Source organism: Carassius auratus, chromosome 47 (genome assembly GCF_003368295.1).
Source record: "Carassius auratus strain Wakin chromosome 47, ASM336829v1, whole genome shotgun sequence".
NCBI classification, from domain to species: domain Eukaryota; kingdom Metazoa; phylum Chordata; class Actinopteri; order Cypriniformes; family Cyprinidae; genus Carassius; species Carassius auratus.
The window spans coordinates 218,990-241,909 of record NC_039289.1 but is presented as its reverse complement, the minus strand read 5'-3'; the positions used below and the strand labels follow the sequence as shown (position 1 = coordinate 241,909).

At 34.7% G+C, this 22,920-nt stretch overlaps 1 protein-coding gene and 1 gene segment (V, D, J or C); one reads left to right on the top strand and one right to left on the bottom strand.

Moving 5' to 3' along the window:
- Window positions 1-152: 152 nt before the first annotated feature.
- LOC113064520 (class I histocompatibility antigen, F10 alpha chain-like) lies at window positions 153-9,916 on the top strand. The gene is made up of 4 exons (XM_026235381.1): window positions 153-198; window positions 708-974; window positions 8,859-9,203; window positions 9,774-9,916. The coding sequence occupies exons 1-4, from the start codon at window positions 153-155 to the stop codon at window positions 9,914-9,916; spliced, it is 801 nt and encodes a 266-aa protein (XP_026091166.1).
- Window positions 9,917-16,574: 6,658 nt separating this feature from the next.
- Window positions 16,575-19,992, bottom strand: LOC113064645 (immunoglobulin lambda constant 1-like). The segment is given in 3 exon segments: window positions 16,575-17,093; window positions 19,240-19,530; window positions 19,748-19,992. Coding segments are annotated over 3 exon segments (387 nt in total).
- Between the last annotated feature and the right edge of the window lie 2,928 nt (window positions 19,993-22,920).

The following is a 22,920-nucleotide window of genomic DNA, read 5'->3' as shown; positions in this document are numbered from 1 at the left end:
CTTAATAAGGACGTTTAAGGCGGAAGCTTTTAGTCACAAGTTCATGTAACTCACTCAGTAACTGGTTTTATCCTGTCGATTCAGGTTTGGCAAATGCTACAGAGTTTTAGCAGCGCTCTTCAATGACAAATTAAAGGATTTTTCATCTAAAAATGATCTTCATAATTTTCTCCATCTGCATACCTTTAGTTCATTCAGGTGAGATTTGTTTCGTAAAGTCGTTTAAACAATGATTTATCTTTTGGAAACTACTTCCGTGTGTTGAACAGACAGAAAATTATGAGATGTTCTTAACATAATAAGTAATTATTATTATTATTATTTTTTTTTTTAATAAAATAAATAAATAAATAAATTTAGAATATTCTTCATGATAACAGAACTAGTTAGTAATGAATTATTTTTTTTATTTAAATTAAAGAACAGACTTGCTTTCAAGGGGTGTCTATGTGCCATAGCTTTGTGATAGATAATTTTAAATTATAGTCAACAGGAAACAAAAGAAATGGCTTTTGTAACAAGAAGAAATATGAAGCAAGGCTTAAGTTTGTCTGTGTGGGATTGATTGGATGGTTGTGGTTTGCTATTGTTGGATCTTATGTGTGACAGGCTTCCCAGTCCTCATCATCAGTGGCATTAACCATGTTTAAGAGCCTTATGGTGGTGTGTTTATTGTGATGTTGATTGTTTATTGAATATTTTCTCAGCGTCTCACATCTTCATCACTACATACACTGGAGTAAATGGACAGATGTTTGAAGAAACTCCAGAGTTTTCTGCTGTAACTACACTAGATGGACAGCAGATTGATTATTATGACAGTGAGATAAAGAAACTGATTCCCAAACAGGACTGGATGGAAGATTATGCATCTAAAGACCTGTGGAAAGCAGATACTGAGATCAGAGAAAATGTTCAGCAGATCTACAAAAATAATATTCCTCGTTTAATGCAGCGATTCAATCAGACACACGGTGAGTTACAATACTTCATTACTTGGCTCTCTGAAATGCTTGATTCTAATTGGTCAGTCTTGACATTCGGAGGTCTGTTATTCACCATACTTTCAATAGAAACGCTGTGTAATGATGCTTCATAAATGTCTCTCAGATCATGATGCAGATAGCCTATACTCCGTCTCATTTAATCTAAACAGTCTCAGTTGTCGACTGTATTTACTGTAAAATGAAAGCACTATAATAATACTGTTGAAGAGTTTGTCTTGATGATAGAATTATTGTTATGCACTCTGTCATGGATTATAAGATAATAAACAGGTAAAATATTAAAATGCTTCTCATGTGCTTGTTATTTATGTGGTGAAAAGTTGTATAATTAGTGATTTGACTATTAGAGGGTGACACAGGAGTGGATTTTCAATCTCTCTCATCCCCAGCAAAAAATAAAATAAAAAGGTCCGGAATCTGTCAATTACAGTAAAAAAAAAAAAAAAAAAAAATAGAAAAAAAAAATAAAAATAAAAATACTTTAGATACATTCAAATTCAAAGTGTAGTTTTTATTTTTTATTTTATTGAACTGAAAGACACCTAAACAATGTTCATTGTGAATTGCACACACATTACATTTCATGTAAATCCCCCATTCTAACACAACGTTTTTATTCTTTCTTTTTTATTCTCTCTATAGATTTATTTTTCATACAGAGTTTCGAAGTTTCTTGCTCAAGTTCACGTGACCGAGACGGCAGAATCCACATCTTGTTTTTTTTTTATTATTTTAAAGAAGCACAGCGTTTCGTTGTTATTCTGAGTGCACACAAATAAAGGTATATTGATTATATATATTTTATCTGTAGGACCAGTGCTTTAAGTGGGCCAGTACGCACCGGTACTCAGTACCACCAGCTCGTGAGCGTACCACCACCTCTCCGTGCGCCCAGAACGTGCTTTTAGCGTACCGGTACGCTCATTTGGACATCTGTTTTAATAGAGGTTTTAATCTTTTACCTGCACTGCCGCTTTAATGCAAGCTTCCTAATTCATCCCACCGAGTATGGGAGGCCGTTTCAGCAAAAAAACGTTCCAGCGTTACTCGTCGTAATTATATTTTTACTAGTAACAATTCAATTATAGAGCTCTATAACTACATTTTTACTAGTAACATTTATGATTGTAGAGCTCTCTAATTGAATTATAGAGCTCTGCAATTGTATTCTTACTAGTAACAATTGAATTAAAGAGCTCTATAATTCAATTTTTACTAGTAACAATTCCAATTAGAGAGCTCTACAATTCATTTATTACTAGTATCAATTCAATTGCAGAGCTCTACAATTCCACTAGAGAGCTCTCTAATTGTAATTGTTACTAGTAAAACTGAATTAGAGAGCTCTTTAATTCAATTCTTACTAGTAACAATTCTAATTACAGAGCTCTATAATTGTATTATTACTAGTAGAAACTCCTATTCATGAGATGCAAAACAGATTGCAGATATCCCGCCTACAAAAGTGCGTTTCAAAATAAAAGCCCTGTAGCGTGGTTCTAAAGTATCCTGAAATATTTTACAGACTTAGGTAACATTAATCATGTTCACATTAAAGCAAATTAAGATGATGCCTGAGATGAATATTTACAGTGTTTAGAATTGATATGCAATAATTGAATGATTGTGTTTGTTGTTTAGTAAAATAGAAAACATTAGGCCAAATAGTCTTAAACTTTTTATAAATTGTGACTCGAGGTTAAATCTAGCCTAAAGTTTTTTCACGTTTTTTTTTTTCTTCTTCTTTTTTTTCTCCAGGTTGCAAGATTTTTTTTTATTTTGCCTTCAAATAAGCTTATGCCTGTTGTGGTTGCATGTGTTTGTTGTTAAGTAAAATGAACAAGAGAACACTGAGGAATTCTGACTGTGCATTTAACTCTTTTATATATATAAATAGGCTATATATTATCGTTAGCCTCATATCATAATCGCCTAAGTCATATTTCAATGTTTTTGGTAAACAAGAAAAAACTAATTTTTTAGAAATCACATTGTTATTTTTTATTGATATTATAACAGTACATTCAACCAGATGTGTGAACAAGTATGCAAAAAGAAAAAGATCCATCATCAATTGCCTAACCAATAAAAGTGACTTAGGCAGAATATGCCATGACTTTCTCTTACATATAAAATGCAAACATAACAAAACTTGTTTTACTCTCCTAAATGTAACCAAGATGTGTAACTTGTGAACCCTAACCAAGTTATTAATGTCTAACCTTAACCACTGTTTTCCTTTTCTACCCTTAATCAAAGTTCCACTTAGGTGCTGTGCAAACATAACCAAAGTTTTTTTATTCTCCTAAATATAACCAAGATGTGTAATTTGTCCTGACGGCAGTAATGGGATGGGACTGTAGGCAGTCCAGAGAGCCAGGTCTGGTCAACATTTGATATGGGCACACATGGGCCAGTCTTGTTGATCTCGGGTTTACACGGATCAGTTTTGGATCAGTTTTAACCATGATCCAATGGTTCTGGGGGCGATGCAAAGTGTTGAACAGAAAAGATTCATACACACAGGTAGTTTACGTCTATCTGCCAGTTGCAGGTGGTATAATAGGGACGTTGTTCTCCTAGATGCAACACCACCTTTCTTCTGTTTTATGTGCACATTTTGGACTAGAGTCTGGATATACAGCTTGTGTGTCTCCCAGAAAGGCATGGACCAGAAATTGTTGAAGATATCTGTTCTATGCTCTTCAGTCAGTTTCTCTGACTTCAAGCAGTGATGTGATGTGCAGGGTGGGCCCATGGTCTTTGGTGGTCTCTCCTGTCCCATTGGATTCTTTTAATTCTCCCCCTTAAGACGCTTCTCCTTTATCAGCTCTCTCGTCCACATATCTGGCCTTGGGCGCCTATGACGTTGAACGGCAGAAGTTTCAAGAAGTACATCTCCTGCATCTCCTTCACTGACAGCTCCTTGAGCTGTGTCTGTATCACTACCATTATCTGGGCTGTCATCTTACTCAGGTGTATAGTCCTCATTCAAAACAGTGTCATCGATTTCACTATTTGACGATAAATCAGGATCTGATTCTGCTCTGGAGGCTTTACTGAATGTTTCCTCTTCTATTTGTTGCCCCATGTCTACGCCATTACCTTCTTTCTCAGGTCTGCTTTCATCTAAATCCTCTAACTCCACTACATGGGTATCAACTTTATTTCCTGACATTAAAACAGAAAATGGAGTGCTGTTGAGTATTTTAACTCAGTAAATCATGTTAAATTCATAGGTCCACTGCAAAAAAAAAAAAAAATCTAAATCTTACCAAATACTTCTTATGTCTAGTCAAAATGTCTAATTTATATATTAGGCATGTCAAAAATAGCGCGTTAACGGCGTTAATTAGTTGGTTATCGTTAATTACGTCAAATTTTTTAACGCATTTCACGCATGCGCAGTGTGACAAATTATTCAGGTTAGGAAAGTCTCGTCGATCTCTGAATTCTCAAGATAGTAAAAAACAGCCGAAGAAGCTTAAGGTTTTACCCCAGTTACTCTCAAATACATTCATGACAAGCTCGATAAACAGAGATGACTTTGGTAGTTGATACGCTGGAGCTTCTTCTTCCTGTTATAGCAGTGATCCTCAAATCTGGCTCGCGAGTTTCCTGCAGAGTTTAGCGCAGACTCCAATTAAACACACCTGCCTGTGATTTACTAATGATCCTAAAGACACTGATTAGCAAACTCATGCGTGTTTGATTAGGGTTAGAGCTAAACTTCGCAGGAAAGTGGATCTCACGAGCCAGATTTGAGGATCACTGTGTTATAGCGTCCTGTGTTTCACACTGCGCATGCGCAGAAAGCCTACATTCAATGCAGCGAAAATTACAGCTGTTTGGGAAAGCATATGCATTTTTACTTGGTTTTACTGGCACTTGAAGGCTTCAGAACGTGAAAATATCGATCCTAAAGTATTGTGGCAGAGCAAATGAACAGCTCCCAAAAACAAGAGTGCCCAGAGTGCTGCTTATGTGATTGTGGCGCATGTTTGTTTTTCTGAGTTCATTCTTTCGAGTTTCTCTATGCATAATTTCATAGATATGTGGCTATATTTAATCACTGGTTCACCTAAAACTCTTACACTATCTGTAGTTAAATGGCATGGTTTGATATAGTGCTCAGGTAAATTTGATCTAAGTAAATGTTAAACTTTTGAAATTCAGAAAAAAAGAACCACATATTGATGAATCAATACATGAAAATTATGTATCTGTGTCCTGTTATTTATCTTTTGGTATGCATTTCAGAAAAAAAAATGGTTAGGATTCAGGTGTAATTGCAAATAATGATTAATCATGATTAATCAACTAAAAATTCTGATTAATTTGATTAAAAATGTTAATCATTTGACAGCCCTATTATATATATATATATATATATATATATATATATATATATATATATATATATATATATATATAAACTATTTTACTTTTTTATTTTACTATTTTTACTTTTATTTGCACTTGAAATAAAAAGTAAATGCTTGAAAAATTACTTCACGTTCCTAAAATTGCCTAAATGTCTTTTTATGGTGATGTTTCTTAACTGTAAAGATTTGTTCTGACCAGAAATGAGGTTATATTTTGCTAGTGTTGGCTAGCTACTTCATCATATCTTGTAGCAAAAAAAAAAAAATCAAGTTTAAATACACAGTTTATAATTCCTTTGATTGACTGAAATTACATTTAGTGTCTTGAAAATTTAAGAAATATGAACTCTTAACAGATGAAAACGAATCAAACAGAAGAGCGAATACATCACTTCTGGACATCTGTCTTCCCATGTTTTCTGCCATTTTGTTTGTATCAAAACTGCCTAGTTCATTTTACAGTAAACTTAAATTAACAAACCTTAGTAGAATCAACAAACAACAATTCAGTTCATTGTACATGAAAGTTGTGATTAATGATGACAAAGAAAAATAAATGATTCCACTTGATAAACAACGCCCCCTTCAATAAGGATTTTGTAAGACTATAACACGAATCAGTAAATAAGAGTGCAGTCGCCCGATACAATTCAACACCACCATCGCTTCTTAATTAAGGTTCATCAAACATATCACAAAACATACGTTTCAAATGCAACGTTACATTTCCAACCTCTTATTTATATGTTTTGCTCTAAATAATATTAGAACAAGTTCATGAACCCAACCATGCTCTATCATTACTCTGGTACCTATCTAATGGTGCTACACTTCTGCAAGAGGGTGACAGAACAACAATTACCCATAATACACTGCAAAATCCTCAGCCAATGAGATTCAAGTCTGTATTGGTTTTATTAATCTGTTACTTTTATGCAACAGTTATGTTGGCTGAACAAATAATTTAAGTAAAGCTGACAATACACACTTTTTTGTTGAATGAACTAGACTAAATTAAGTTCACATTGTTAAAGTAAATTGGCAAAAGTGAAAGTACATTTTTTTGAGTGTAGGAAGCACCAGATTGTTTTTAGACAACTTGCACTAAGAGCACTAATATGTCTATAATTTCTTTTATGAATGTGTTACCTGCATTTTCTCTTTTTATTTTGTTAGGAGACGTCCTGGGGATTTAAAATGGTATTGTGTTTGAATTTAATGTTTTGGCTACAAATGCAGAAATTGCAGACTGCTCAGCCCCGCCTCTCCACTTCGTCCATGTCAGCTGGGGGCGCCAAAGTTTCCCGTCTGCCTGTTTATATACCCCAGTTGAATATGCATAAGGCACGATTAGCATAATGATATGTCACCGATTACAGAGCTCTGTAATGCAATTGTTACTAGTAAGATTGCAATTACAGAGCTCTCTAATTCTAATTGTTACTAGTAAGAACTGAATTATGGAGCTCTGTAACTTAATTCTTACTAGTAACAATTCAATTAGAGAGCTCTGTAATTTAATTGTTACTAGTAAAAATATAATTACGACGAGTAACGCTGGAACGTTTTTATGCTGAAACCGCCTCCCATACACCGAGAGCAGAAAGTACATTACCCAATTACCCATTCACCCTCAAGTTATACAAGATTAAAACGCATGCGTCGCTTTTCCCACTGTTAAGTGTCATCAACTAACTCAACGTAGTCGGAGAAAGAGTGTGAAACTCGCTGACTGACGCCTCACCAAGTCTGTATTCTATCATTGCAGGTCAGAGTCAAGCTAATGAAGTAATGCAGCAGCTCTTTCAGGAAGGGTGACCAGACGTCCCGAAAAATTCGGGACAGCCCCGAAATCTACACTGTTGTCCCGACTCCCGAATCTGCCCCTAATTGTCCCGAAAATTATACTAAAGCAAAATCTTGAGTATTTATTGTCTGATAAACATTAAAAACTGTCTGCGGAGGTTGAGTCGTCCTGCAGCCCCCGCTGGCTGTTCATTGGCTGCAGCATCTTTTTTCTAAGTTCTAAAAAAATACCGTAGACGGCAAGGCACAAATTTAGATATTAATTTATCTAATTAATCAATAGCCTATGCACAAAGACAATATGATATTTTTGTTCCCTTTTTGTTTTAAAGCTCGAGGAAGACAGTGATGCACGCGTACAGGAGTGATTGACAGTTCGGGCACTGTGTACAAAAAATACTCCGCTACACAATTATTTCGTTATTTTCGTTTAAGCTTATTAACGTTAAGTGTTACAGAAAGGTCTGATTTACGCACTGTTACAACAGTCATTGTTTTTTTTTTTTTTTTTTTACAATGACATTTGAGTTCATGATTTTAATGTTGCTGTTTCTTGTTCCAGACTAAAGAGTAATGACAGACGGTTGATCTTTGAATAAAAATTTGTTTTGTTAAGGTTTGAAATTCATTATCTTTTATTATAGGCTACGAAGTCTAATATCATAAGCCCCCCATCCTGTCACCCAAGACCACAGACACCCCCAACCCCCCCATACCCCCCCCCCCCCCCTTTATAAAATAGGCTATAATAGAGTACCGGCACCTCTTTTGGGCCACTTAAAGCACTGTGTAGGACCAATAACTACAGAATATTTTAAGAGCAAGTGAGAGCACCATGCCTCCATCTGTCCTGCTGTCAGCGCGCTGCTGTTCAGTTTCCACACACACTTTCCTTACAACATTTCTGTGCGCTAACATTAGATTGCGGACATGTAAAGTTGTTACTACATAAATCTTTTAGATGAAAAGCTATATTTGAGGTCTAACATGAATGACAGGTGGGCTTTTGGATGTCCTGCACGATGTAGGCTACCACATAGACCAGCCGTTAACAATCTGTCCGTCACACGAAGGTCATTTACTGAACCAGCCGCACCAAAGCAGACAGGAGGAAAGCATAAAGAGACAGGGGAAGTAGAATTGAGTTCACAATTAAAATATAAGCCTAAAGTTTATACTTTATTTAAAAGGTAGGATATATTTGTGTATAAAGTTGGGGATCAAAGTGTAATTATGATTCCCAGTCCCGCCCACTCCCGCTGACATTTTTTCCTGTGTCCCGTCCCAATCCCATGATTAAAAAATGTCAGCCTCTAGTGACTAACCCTTAATTGTCTATCTTATTCAAAGCTGCTTGCTAGGAATGATTTTTCTTCATGTATTATTTTTGTTTAATGAGCTTATAATATAATATAATATAATATATAATAAATTATATATAATAAATAATATATACTCATACCAATATCTTATTATACATATGTATACTTACAGTCAGTTATCACAAAACAAACCCAGACAGCGTGGTCAGGAGAGTCTTGTATCTCACTGAAGAGCTTTATTAGTTCATTATCCTTTACTTATACTACACTTAGAAACATCAAAGAATTATTTTGTACATTAAAAAGATAAAAAATAGTATTATCTCTCGCTCTTTCAGGTGTTCACACGTATCAGAGGATGTATGGATGTGATTGGGATGATGAGACTGGAGTCTCACGTGGGTTTGATGAGTACAGTTACGATGGAGAGCGTTTCATCTCATTGGACCTGAAGGAGAACAGATACACTGCATATGTACCACAAGCAATACCCACAGTGATGAAGTGGAACCATGACAGAGAACAACTTGTCTATCTAAAACGATACTACAGATATGAGTGTGTTTACTGGCTGAAAGAGCTCTTACATTACTCTAAAGCTTCTTCTGAGAAAACAGGTAAAGTACCAGAGTCAACAGGACGGAGTTTGACAAAGCCAGCTGTCAATGACAACAAGAGTGATGGTAAGTTGAAACCTGGTTCACTTGTCTCTATGTGCTGTGCATTTGACATATTTTAGGGGCAAAACACATCAGAATGTTGCCATTTGCTTTTAGGTTTATTTGCTTTGTTTTTGTTTATGTTTTTCTGTCATATTATTCATTGCTTATTGTGTTTATGTTTCACTGTGTGTTCTAGGATCTGCTTCATATATCATGCCTACAGTTGTTATTGTCATCCTAATTATTTTAATATTGATTGTACTGTATGCACTTCAGAACAACTGGAATCAAATCAAACAGTGTAAGTATTAATGAGCTGTTATGAGATATATTTCCCATCATAAGTGCACATGTTTTCACATGTGTTTCTGTGTGTGGTGGTACAATGAAGAAGAGTGCAGTGAATCTGAACCCGATGCTGTTTTATCAGTTACACCTGGATTATTTTTTTAAATAAAATGATTAAACTCTAAGAATCTAAGAATCTAAGAATTCTGTTGGTGGTGTGTGTGAAATGACATGTGAATCACTTGATAATGTTCTTTAAGTTTAATTACAGCATGTTATACTTCTGTTTATCTCTCTTCACAGACTTCAAAAATAGATATTACAAAGATGTTCACAGTGATGAATGTAATGATGAAACCTCCGTAACCAACGGAAAAAGGAGGCGGGACCGGGAACACAATCAAATAAAGCTTCGGCCCACCTCACTCATCAAAATTAACATTTGAGCATTTCCGATTGCTCAGTTACTCTCGAGAGGAATGATCTTCACAGCCCTCCCCCAATAATCATTTTACAAAAAGACTTTTGAATGAATGAATTCTGTGAGCAGGGTTTCTGAGCTGAGAACGGTTTCTAGTTGTGCAAAGTCAGAGGAAATATAACCAAAATAATCCGTTCAGCTAACCATAGAAAAGCGGATTTTTTTTTGTATTCCTCATTTGTTGCACTGAATTTTGTTAAACGAGAAACTTTGAATTTGCTGAAATTTGCCTCTAAATAATTTTCAGTAAAGATGCGACACACTACCACTTGTACTATCTTTAGAAATTAGTATGAATTTTCCTAAACAGATGTGAATATATTTATGTACATATTTTATGTGTGTAATCATGTGTACTAGTGCTATATTTGTGTCTTATCTCTTCTTCTTTCTGTGTTCTGGAGTCAATGATCAGTTTAAGTTTGGTCTGTCTGAGGGTTTCTCATTGGAAAGTACTTGTTGAGCTTGTGCTTAACAAAACAGAAACAAAAAATGATGATGATATGACGTTCACAACACATGGGGGTAATACAAGCTACTGACTTACAGATGCCATGATGAAATTCATGCAAGTTGGATCTGCCTGTAATTTCAATTTTTACTTCAGTGTGTGATTAAAGTTTTCTCTTTCCAGCAGTGCATTTAATTTGTATCATTCTAAATATAATATTATCATCTTTATAACACAGGGCAACCTCCGTAGTTATTGGAGGCCTAATAAATAATGTGACCCATCCATCTCTAGTGACATGTGATAGTGCTGCCAGTGTATGTTCTCGCAGAACCTGATTTTACCAAGTGAGACATGTTCCTGGGACAACATCGTTGTTGACCCTGGAACAACATTGTGATTAACCAATCAGATTTGAAGAACCAGTTTTTAGATTTTGTGAAATTTACGCTTAAAATCAGTGTTTGGTGCTTGTACATCAGTGTCATTCATCTATCATTTCCTCTGATTTTAGGGATTACTCATGGTTAAGGTTAGGTTTAGGTGTAGGGATATGGTTAAGAATATATTTTTGGAGTAAAATGTTGTTCCAGGGTCAACAAAATATGTTGACCTAGGAACACATCGGACTTGGCAAAATCAGGACGTGCGTATGTTCTCAGCATGTTTTGGAGTTTTTGCATTTTGTTTTAGTGAATTTCTCCGAGACCTCAAATGTCACAGTTTTAAGTCTGGATGTTCAGGGCTTTTCAGAGATACCAAATGATTTGGATGTTTCACCATAACCACTCCCTCTCCTTGGATTTTAAAAATGGCGGACAAGAATTTAGTGAAACATTTGTACATCCTTATAGTAATATGATAATATTTTGTATTTAGAATTTAAATCTGATTAGGATATTAATCATTAATGGATATTGTGAATAACCATATAATGAATTCATCCAAATCACAAATCATACAAATTAAATATATACGCATTTTTCATGAAGTAAAAAGATCATGTAAATTATATAAAATTAAATATAAGTGTATTTATTAAATGTAAATAAAATATAAAACAAATGGTAGTCATATAATGTAAACAACGACTATTTGAGTCAAATATATTATTTGTGTTATTACATTAGAATTTAATAACTAAATATAATAATTAAAGGGGTAACATTATATATGGTAAATATTAATAATATATAAAAGAAATGTGTTTAATATATTAATGTAAATAATAATATAATAATAATACAAAAAATATTTAATAAAAAAAGTGTTTCATAGTCATAAAAAGTCATATACACCTAGGGTGACTTGAGGGTGAGGAATTTATGAGCTAATTAACTTTAATTATTTTTGGGCAAACTAACCATTTTAGTATAAAACACACTTGTAGAGATATAATTTCCTCTAAACCCCTCTGTCTCACACTAGGTGTAGTCCAAATACTGTGTGGCTCTAGCAGTGACTGATGTTTTGTTTTGCTCCAACTCCCCATTTAAGATTCCGCCATGCTAATTGATTCTATTCTTTTTAGAGGCTTTTGAATAGCTAGCATTGAATATTTACCTTTTTTAAATTCTGTGCTAAACTGAAGAAATAACCCTCAAGATAACAAAAACTGAAAATCTAGCTTCTAGCAATCTAAAGGGGAAATAAATAGAAAAACTGGGGAAAACAAAACAAAACATAAAAGACAGAGAAATAAGTAATCGCTAAACTATAACATCAGATTTGACTGCGCTCTCACGAAAGCTAAAAGCTATGTATGATATGTTTATTATACTTTTTCCTGATGTTTTAAAGGCTTTAAAAGAAGCTAGCAATCAACTACTTTCTTTTATCAGTGGAGGCTTTTTGGATAATGCTAAAGCTAAAATACCTAATGCTAAAGACTATGCTAAACCAAGAAACACCATCATATTTACAAAAACAGAAAAGCTTTTTTTTTTTTTTAAAGAGACAAACTACTAAGTAAATAGAAATACAGAGATACATCTTGGATAATGTCACATTATCTGAAGACAGAGAATGAAAAGTCAATGCTAAACTATGAATCAGAATCAGATTTAATCACACTCTTGGAAAAGCTAAAAGCTATGTTTAAATATTTATTTTAGTTTTTTCAGATGGATTTTACATTTGTAGGCTTTGCAAGAAGCTAGCTTTTTTATCTTTTTTTTTTTTTTTTATCTGTGGAGACCTTTTGGCTAATGCTAATGCTTAAAAACACCATGTGAAACTGCGCTAAAATCAAGAAAAAAAAACCCATGCTAATAAAAACAGAAAATATAGCTTTTTAGCAAGCTAATGGTGAATTAAAGAGAAATGCCACATGTTAGACATTGCTAAATGAACAAACCATGTTCACACTAGCATAAAAAAACAAACTCAGACTTTGAAAGCTAACAGGCTAAGGAGGAATTAAAGAGAAATACTGAGATAAATCATGGGTAATGTCACAATATTTGAAGGCAGAAAATAGAAAATGTCTCTGCTAAACTATAACGGGAGAGAGAACGAGATTGTTAGCAAACTAGCTTTAAACTAGCTTTCTTTCTAGATTTCTGAGTTGAGGCATCAAAAGTAAAGTAACAAGCTATTTTATGAATGGTAACTGTAATATTAATACTGAAATATCATTAGTTATTAGTTACATTGCTAGTTACTGCAAAACGTAATATTATTATTGTAACTAGTCACTGCACAACACTGGCCCTGATCTTCAGCTAATTTTATCAATAGAATTATTGTCTGTTTATTGCTGTAAATGACAAATGTGAAGCAATTTTCTGTCCTTAAATGTATGAAGAAAATAACGAATTCAACTACAGATGAATAACATGAATTCTTTAAGTATAGTGTAAGTGAAGAGTATGGTGGAAACTTCGACAGATCTGAATCGAGCAGAACGTCTTCCTGAGAGAAAACACTTCCTGTTTGAAAGCTTTCGACTCTTGAAGCTGCGGTGACAGAGGCTACTAGACCAGGGGTGCACAAACTTTTGTGACTCGAGGGGCAAATGCATAACAAATGAAGTTTTTTTTAATTTTATTTTACATTTTATACAATATTTATACATAGAAGTATACTTCAAACTGTTCTCCACCCATCTCTACTTTTTTATGAGCATAAAATAAGCATATATAATAAAGTAAAACATATGAATAGACAAAAGGAATGGAAATCTATGTATAAAACAAGCAGAAATTATAGTGTCATTCATTATAAACAACATTTATTATAGACGCCACGCCAAACCGAATTTACATAAAGCGAAAGTGAAACTAGAGGCATATGGAAATGCATCAATCCAAATTTTTTACTTTGTTGCTGTATATAAACGAACAGCTTTCAAATATAATTTCAGATGATAAAAAAAAGGATTTTTATAATTCATAAAACAGCACAACCAACACCCAAATACATACTTTACTAAGCAAATAAATATATAGCTAATCCCCACTATATTACACCAATCTCACATGCATCTTGTTTTCTTTCTCCCATCTATGGGTTATTGATGTGAAGTATATATAACAGGTGCTGGTCATATACAGTATTGTTCAAAATAATAATGTGACTAACCAGAATAATCAAGGTTTTTCGTATATTTTTTTATTGCTACGTGGCAAACAAGTTACCAGTAGGTCCAGTAGATTCTCAGAAAACAAATGAGACCCAGCATTCATGATATGCACGCTCTTAAGACTGTGCAATTGGGCAATTAGTTGAATTAGTTGAAGGGGGTGTGTTCAAAAAAATAGCAGTGTGGCATTCAATCACTGAGGTCATCAATTTTGTGAAGAAACAGGTGTGAATCAGGTGGCCCCTATTTAAGGATGAAGCCAACACTTGTTTAACATGCATTTGAAAGCTGAGGAAAATGGGTCGTTCAAGACATTGTTCAGAAGAACAGCGTACTTTGATTAAAAAGTTGATTAGAGAGGGGAAAACCTATAAAGAGGTGCAAAAAATGATAGGCTGTTCAGCTAAAATGATCTCCAATGCCTTAAAATGGAGAGCAAAACCAGAGAGACGTGGAAGAAAACGGAAGACAACCATCAAAATGGATAGAAGAATAACCAGAATGGCAAAGGCTCAGCCAATGATCACCTCCAGGATGATCAAAGACAGTCTGGAGTTACCTGTAAGTACTGTGACAGTTAGAAGACGTCTGTGTGAAGCTAATCTATTTTCAAGAATCACCCGCAAAGTCCCTCTGTTAAAAAAAAGGCATGTGCAGAAGAGGTTACAATTTGCCAAAGAACACATCAACTGGCCTAAAGAGAAATGGAGGAACATTTTGTGGACTGATGAGAGTAAAATTGTTCTTTTTGGGTCCAAGGGCCACAGGCAGTTTGTGAGACGACCCCCAAACTCTGAATTCAAGCCACAGTACACAGTGAAGACAGTGAAGCATGGAGGTGCAAGCATCATGATATGGGCATGTTTCTCCTACTATGGTGTTGGGCCTATTTATCGCATACCAGGGATCATGAATCAGTTTGCATATGTTAAAATACTTGAAGAGGTCATGTTGCCCTATGCTGAAGAGGACATGCCCTTGAAATGGTTGTTTCAACAAGACAATGACCCAAAACACACTAGTAAACGGGCAAAGTCTTGGTTCCAAACCAACAAAATTAATGTTATGGAGTGGCCAGCCCAATCTCCAGACCTTAATCCAATTGAGAACTTGTGGGGTGATATCAAAAATGCTGTTTCTGAAGCAAAACCAAGAAATGTGAATGAATTGTGGAATGTTGTTAAAGAATCATGGAGTGGAATAACAGCTGAGAGGTGCCACAAGTTGGTTGACTCCATGCCACACAGATGTCAAGCAGTTTTAAAAAACTGTGGTCATACAACTAAATATTAGTTTAGTGATTCCCAGGATTGCTAAATCCCAGAAAAAAAAAAAATGTTTGTTCAAAATAGTTTTGAGTTTGTACAGTCAAAGGTAGACACTGCTATTTTTTTGAACACACCCCTTTCAACTAATTGCCCAATTGCACAGCCTTAAGAGCGTGCATATCATGAATGCTGGGTCTTGATTGTTTTCTGACAATCTACTGAACCTACTGGTAACTTGTTTGCCACGTAGCAATAAAAAATATACTAAAAACCTTGATTATTCTGGTTAGTCACATTGTACTGCTATTATGTTGAACAATACTGTAAATACAATATCATCAACAAGTTGATTTATTTCACTAATTCTATTCAGAAAGTGGAACTTGTATATTATATTCATTCATTACACACAGACTGATATATTTAAAATGTTTATTTATTTTATATTTTTATTTTTATGATTATAACTGACAACTAAGGAAAATCCCAAATTCAGTCTGTGGAACTGCTCAGGTGTTATGAGAGCCCAGGTTGCTCTGATAGTGGCCTTCAGCTCTTCTGCATTCTTGGGTCTGACATATCACATCTTCCTCTTCACAATACACCATATATTTTCTATGGGGTGAAGGTCAGGCGAGTTTGCTGGCCAATTAAGAACAGGGATACCATGGTCCTTAAACCAGGTACTGGAAGCTTTGGCACTGTGTGCAGGAGCCAAGTCCTGTTGGAAAATGAAATCTGCATCTCCATAAAGTTGGTCAGCAGCAGGAAGCATGAAGTGCTCTAATACTTCCTGGTATACGGCTGTGTTGACCTTGGACCTCAGGAAACACAGTGGACCAACACCAGCAGATGACATGGCACCACAAACCATCACTGACTGTGGAAACTTTACACTGGACCTCAAGCAACGTGGACTGTGTGCCTCTCCTCTCTTCCTCCAGACTCTGGGACCCTGATTTCCAAAGGAAATGCAACATTTACTTTCATCAGAGAACATAACTATGGACCACTCAGCAGCAGTCCAGTCCTTTTTGAAGAGAGACGCTTCTGATGCTGTCTGTTGTTCAAGAGTGTCTTGACCCATGTCTTCAATATTGAACCTTTTCACAATATTCTAATTTTCTGAGATACTGAATTTGAGATTTTCCTAAGTTTTCAGTTATAAAAATTTGAAATATATCAGTCTGTGTGTAATGAATTAATATATATATACAGTGTGTGTGTGTACATATTTACTAACATTTTTTGCCAGACTTTACATATTTTTCCTATTTTATTGAAGAAAAAGATGTAACAGATGTTTATTTTTTTCCCATTTAAGATAGCTGTCAAATTATTCTTATTCAGTGAACTTTATATGTACAAAACAAGGTTTCATTTGATTTAAACAATATACAAATATCAGTGTTAAAAGACAGGATAACAAACAGTAGTACATTCAAAGCTCTCATTACACCTGATATTAACATAAGTTTAATAACCAGACAGTATCTGGGAGCTCTTTAGCTAACTGGCATTTGCATCTCATATCGATGTGTCTCCAGTCTGCTTTTATAGATGAAATGCCACACAGATTATATAAAGTGTTCTTTTTCTGTGTTTCTTTTAGTCATGTGGTCATCTTGTTTGGGAAAACAGGTCCATGACGTCCATACTCATGCATCTTTTATTGATTTAACATGTTTTGTTCAAACATGCATGCTGGAAATCATCTGATCTCCACATCCTGAAGACTGATAACCTCACCAAAATCTGGGAGACTTGACTGGAGGAAACCCTTTAAAGACTCATCATTATCATTACTGTCTGAAATTCTTATTAACCCACTTCGTTTTATCTGCAAAGAAATGTAATAAAAATTAGTTAAATTACTATACGTTTAATTACACCAATTACGCACTGAAATTATACAAACAGCAAATCCTGCAAATCTCTAATGTTGCTTGAACACAAACGTTTAAATATATTGAAATACATATTTTTATAGATACAGAAAATAGTTTTAATCCAAATTAAATAATATTATGTCCATTTATTCCAAATGAAATGGTTAGATGAGACCGTTTTCATTTAGACTAAACTATTGTGGTCCATGTAAAGCAAATTACTGAAAAGTGAATTCATTTCTCAACATTTGAAGATGTTTTGGAGTCAGTTTAAACTAGCATTCATAAGTTTATCACATGTGAATTTAACTGAATTTAAATCCACTTTACTGGAAATACAATCAAACACATTAAAATGTGTGTAAACCCAAATGTTTGAAAGCTTGAAAGCTTATTTGTTGAGGACATTAATCCTACAGCTAACGAAACTGGAAATAAGAGCAAAAAAAGAGAGATGTAAACATATACTTACTTTCCAAACAATCAATGCAGTAACAATAACCAGGACTACGAGGACTACGAGGATGACAGTGAACACGTCTGTCAAACCCACAAGTATTGTGAAGTATTTTTTTGTAGGTCCTTAAACACATATACAAAAAAACACGTAATAAATAAATAAATGAAAATAAAAAATACACAGAAACAGCAAAATAAGGTTGAAACATTTTAGTGATACAATAAAAACCAATACTACTAATAAAAAGCTATTAATTAGTTAGGTCCAGGGTTATTATCATTAACAAAATGAAATTGTTAGTTGGAAATAAAGCTAAAATCAAATGAAATACAAATATATGAGAAAAATTTTTAGATAACTAAATGAAATTTAGCTATGTTTCCTTTGTCTACTGCGATGAATAACAACAAACAAACAAAGCTATAATATGACTTTGGAAGACTTGAAATATGGACAACGGCATATGGACTCATTTCATAATGTGTCTAACTCTTTAGCTAGTCACTTTTATTGTATGAAAGAAGATCATACTAGAAATTGTGCTGTATGTTGTCTTTAATGTTCTGCAGATGAGAGTCGTGTAGGTTTGAACAACGAGAAATAACTATGACAGAGTGATCTTTTTCACACTGTAAAAAATTATTGTGATTTTGACAGTAAAACACTGTAAAAATGCTGGATAACAATATGTTTCTATACTATATACAGTGAATAAATGTAATTAAATACATTTAATACATTTAAAATACTGTTAAAAATAAATTTTTTGGAAGTGAAAAAGAAAAAGTAATTGTATAATTTAAAGTGAAAAACCATACGCATGAAACTTCATATATGATGTTTTTTTGTTGAAATAGCGTTTTTAGTTTTTTCGTATAAGATGTGTAAATTAGGGTTTAATCTTGCATGTAATTTTGGTAAAATTAATGTTAATTGCATTATTTCTGTTTCATGTGTGTCACCGTGATGGGGATTAGTGTTTTGTGAATGACACTGTGTGCATCTTCTATATATAAGTATTGTCCTCCTCAGTTTTTGGAAAAGCGGTTTGTGATGAGCTTTGGTTCATAATGTGACTTTCTCATCACAGCAGTTTTTGGTTAATCAGTGCATTACAATGGTTTAAAACAGATATTAACACTTCAATATGTTTGTTTATTAACATTACATCAGTTAATGAAATACGGTATTTTATTGTGAATTTAAGTTAAGTTTTTAAAACCTAAAATATTGGTACCATCTTTTTTTACGATAAAGTTCTGGCTGCCAGTTTATTACCATAAAAGTCACAGAATTGTTTTTCTTTTTCTTTTTTTTTACTGTGCGGATGAACTATACCCTTCTTCATATCTGATTTCGGTTTACAAAATCTATTTGATAAGTTTTCCCAGTGTGATCTTAAAAAGTAGTTTCATCCAAAACGGATAATTATGTCATCATTAACTCACCCTCGTGCTGTTCAAACCTGTAAGACTTTCATTGCTCTATAAAACACGGTATAAAACATACTGTATTGTAAATGAACGCTAAGAGATATCTGTCTCTCCTCCAAATGTTGTGAGGGTAGGATAAACGTTATACCGAGTACTAAAAAACAACAACAACCATAACACCATACCGCACTATTAGCTACTTACTGTAGTTACTCTTGATCTCGTCCTCAGTCAGATTCCTCCGGATAGTCCCTGTCTCGTGCTCCACCACACAAACATACTGGTGCTTCTCCCATTCATCTGGAGTAACACGGAGGGAAACAGTCTTCTGGAAGGTCCCATCTTCATTTGGTAGTAGCTCTCCAAGCTCCACATCCTCTTTGTGATCTTCTCCATTTCTTAACCAGGTGATATTCACTGCTGATGGGTAGAAATCTGTGGCATGACACACTACTGGAGAGAAGGGGTCCTTATGTAACAGAGACACTTCAGGAGCTACAAAAGATTGAGATCAATGTGAGGAAAATACCTAATTCTCAGATACGTTTATTAACATTTATCCATATGATCAACTATGGTCTACTATCGATCTACTATCAGACCAAATTAAACACATCTCGTGATTTTCTGTCTGTTCAACACATGGAAGTAGCTGAAGGAGTTGCTGACAGAGAAAGTCACAGTTTAAATGAATTTACGAATCAAATCTCACCTGAATGAACCAAAGGTATGCAGATGAAGAAAAGGAAGATTTTTAGATGAAAATCCATTGATTTGACACACAATTCTTTATGCAGTCATCGAAGAGCACTGCTAAAACTCTGTAGGATTTGCAACACCTGAATCGTCAGGAAAAACTGGCTAGCATTTCTCTGTCAGCAAAGCTTTCAGCTACTTCCGTGTGTTGAACAGACAGAAGATCACGAAATGTTTTTAATCTGATAATGCAGTTAGCTGATCTGAGTTGAAAAGCAGGTTATTGTTTTGGTGAAGCTTCACTGAAATTGTCTCATGCAGGCAGAGCTATCTAAAAGGCTAAATGAGAGAAGCCTGAGAACTGCTCAATGTAAATGACTGAATCTAATGTATGCACATTTTAATGTAAATTAAAGAACAGACTTGCTTTCAAGGGGTGTCTATGTGCCACAGCTCTGTGAAAGATGATTTACACTATAGTCAACATGAAACACAAGAAATTTACATTTTCTACAGTCAGCTGAACGGATCTAGGAATGGTAAGAAATGGTGTAAATTTAAAGTATTATATATATATATATATATATATATATATATATATATATATATATATATATATATATTACTGTCGTACTTAACCTGAAAGAGAAAATAGACCAAATATATGCAATCAACTTATTTACAAGCATTTGCATTCCTGTATTAGCATACAGTTTCAGCATTTAAGTTTAAAACACACTTGTACCTCTATAATTCCCTCTAAACCCCTCAGTCTAACACTCACATCAGGTGAAGTCCAAGTAGAGCGTGGCTTTAGCGTTGACTGATGACTTGTTTTGCTCACACTGGCCTCAGGCGTCTGGAGTCGCTGCACTCAACAAACCTGCTAGCGAGCTAGCATGAGGCTAACCAGACAAATCCAGACTTGATTAATGACACGACAGAAGCAGAATTGCATAAAGAGTTGCGCGATAGAAAACTGAGATTGTTAGCAAACTAGCTTTAGCATGTAGCTCAGTTTGAAAGAAATCTATTTTAGATACAGATATTACATCACTTTAGACAACGTAGCTTTATTTAAGATCTTTAGCTATTTTCACCTCCTGAACACAAGTCTGTGTTATTCTGCTCATACACTGTGACTGAATCATGGATGTAATTCTGAAGGAAATGCTTGTTTTCATAATCTTTCATCAAATGTAATCACTTTCACTGACACTTTACTAAGTCTCTTCTCACCAGCTCAGCCGGGAAACTTACACATTGGCCAAAGTAATATGTATTTATTGCTTTTTCATTTACTAAAAAGCCTTTTTTTTAGCTGTTGTTGTTGTGTGCAGCAAAATGAGCCAAAAAAGACATGCAGTTTTATACAAAAGAATTAAAGGAAAAGCCATTTTTCTTGCACATGCCTGTTGCCTCATAAACCAGTTAAATTAGGTTTTTTTAAATCACTGTTCATTCAAAAATAAATAAGCTAACTGGGTATGGAAAATAATCATCAATAGTACTGTTGGTTAAACCAATTTATTGTATTTTTTCTTTTTTTACCAAACTTTAAAATGTCACATATGAATGGATTCCAAGCTTTAATTATTACTATTTTATTTTTATGTAAATAAATATGAAAAATGTATCATATAAATTATAAAATCAATACCAATAATTATAATTTAGACTATATATATATATAGCAGGTTATATATATATATATATATATATATATATATATATATATATATATATATATATATATATATAATAAAATGTCACACATAAAACGTTTTTACAGTGAGTTAAACAAAAATAAATATGCATTTCTAAATAAACAAACTAATTTTATATAAATTGTTTGATACTTAAATATAATAATTGTGTATATTTTTAATTTAACAATTTTATAGTGTTAAAACATGTATGAATGAATGCTTTTCCATATTCCAAGCTTTCCTGATGCACTGGTGACTTAGGGTGTACTCACACTGCCAGTTTGAACCGTGCCCGAGTGCGTTTGACCACCAAAGCGCGGTTCGTTTGACTAGTGTGAGTGCTCCGAATCGTGCCCGGGCGCGGCTCGATTGGCCGGCCCTGGCCCGCTTGGAAGAGGTGGGCCAGGGCACGGTTCAGTTGGACTCGGGCGCGGTTCGCATGCAGTGTGAGCGCTAACCGTGCCTGAGCACGGAAAAGGACGCTTTGCATCACGGTTTTGCGACGCTCCAAAACCAACATGGCAGGGAAAGGGTCGCTTTGGTCTACGGCAGAGGTGCAAAACGCATAAAAACTAAAAACTGCAAAGTCCTTGCTGCACTTCAGCTGGTACCTTGCAAACATCCTCATACGAGCAGCACAATTACGTGAAAATGTTCGCGCCACTAAGGCGACACATCTGTTTAACAACAGGCTGTGGACCAAACAACACGAAATTATCCACAAAGAAAACAGGGCGATGCACTCAATTGTGTTCAGAGAGTGCCGCTCTTCCTGTTTATACCGAAACCGTCGCACCATAATGACGTAAGCGTGCTCCGGCACGAATGCTGAAACCCTATATGTGAGTGCAGGCCAGAGGGGGAGTGGGGAGGGGGGACAATCGTACTCGGGCCCGGTTCATGGCAACCGTGCCTAGTGTGAGTACACCCTTAATGTCACTTCATGTGCGAGAAAATTATTATTAGATTGTTGGATTTCAAATCAGAGTTTAAGCATCAAAAGTAAAGTAACAAGCTATATTATGCACGGTAACTGCAACATTATTCCTGAAATCTTGAAAGAATTGTTGTAAATGACCAACGTCACGTGGTGTCCCCGAACTTCTGATGTTTGATTCAACCTAGTTTCACCACGTGCTGGCCTGGATAATAATAAAGATGTTTAAGAAAATATGACAAATGTCAAGCAATTTTCTGTCCTCAAAGGTATGAAGAAAATTACAAACTCCATTACGGACGAAAAACATGAACTCTTTAAGTGTGGTTTAAATGAAGAGTATGGTGGAAACTTTGACAGATCTGAATCGAGCAGAACGTCTTCCTGAGAGAACACCCTTCCTGTTATTTTTTTTTTTTTTTTTTTTTTTTTTTTTTAACACCCTTCCTGTTAGCATTCCACCCTCGAGCTGCGGTGACGTAGGCGACTAGACCAGGGGAGCGACAACTTTTGTGACTCGAGGGGCATAGTTTAGTGTAGTAT

Coding starts and splice junctions, on each gene's coding strand:
- LOC113064520 (XM_026235381.1), top strand. CDS start 153: ATGATCTTCATAATTTTCTCCATCTGCATACCTTTAGTTCATTCAG. Junction 199..707: donor CATACCTTTAGTTCATTCAG/GTGAGATTTGTT, acceptor ATATTTTCTCAG/CGTCTCACATCTTCATCACT. Junction 9,204..9,773: donor CAATGACAACAAGAGTGATG/GTAAGTTGAAAC, acceptor CTCTCTTCACAG/ACTTCAAAAATAGATATTAC.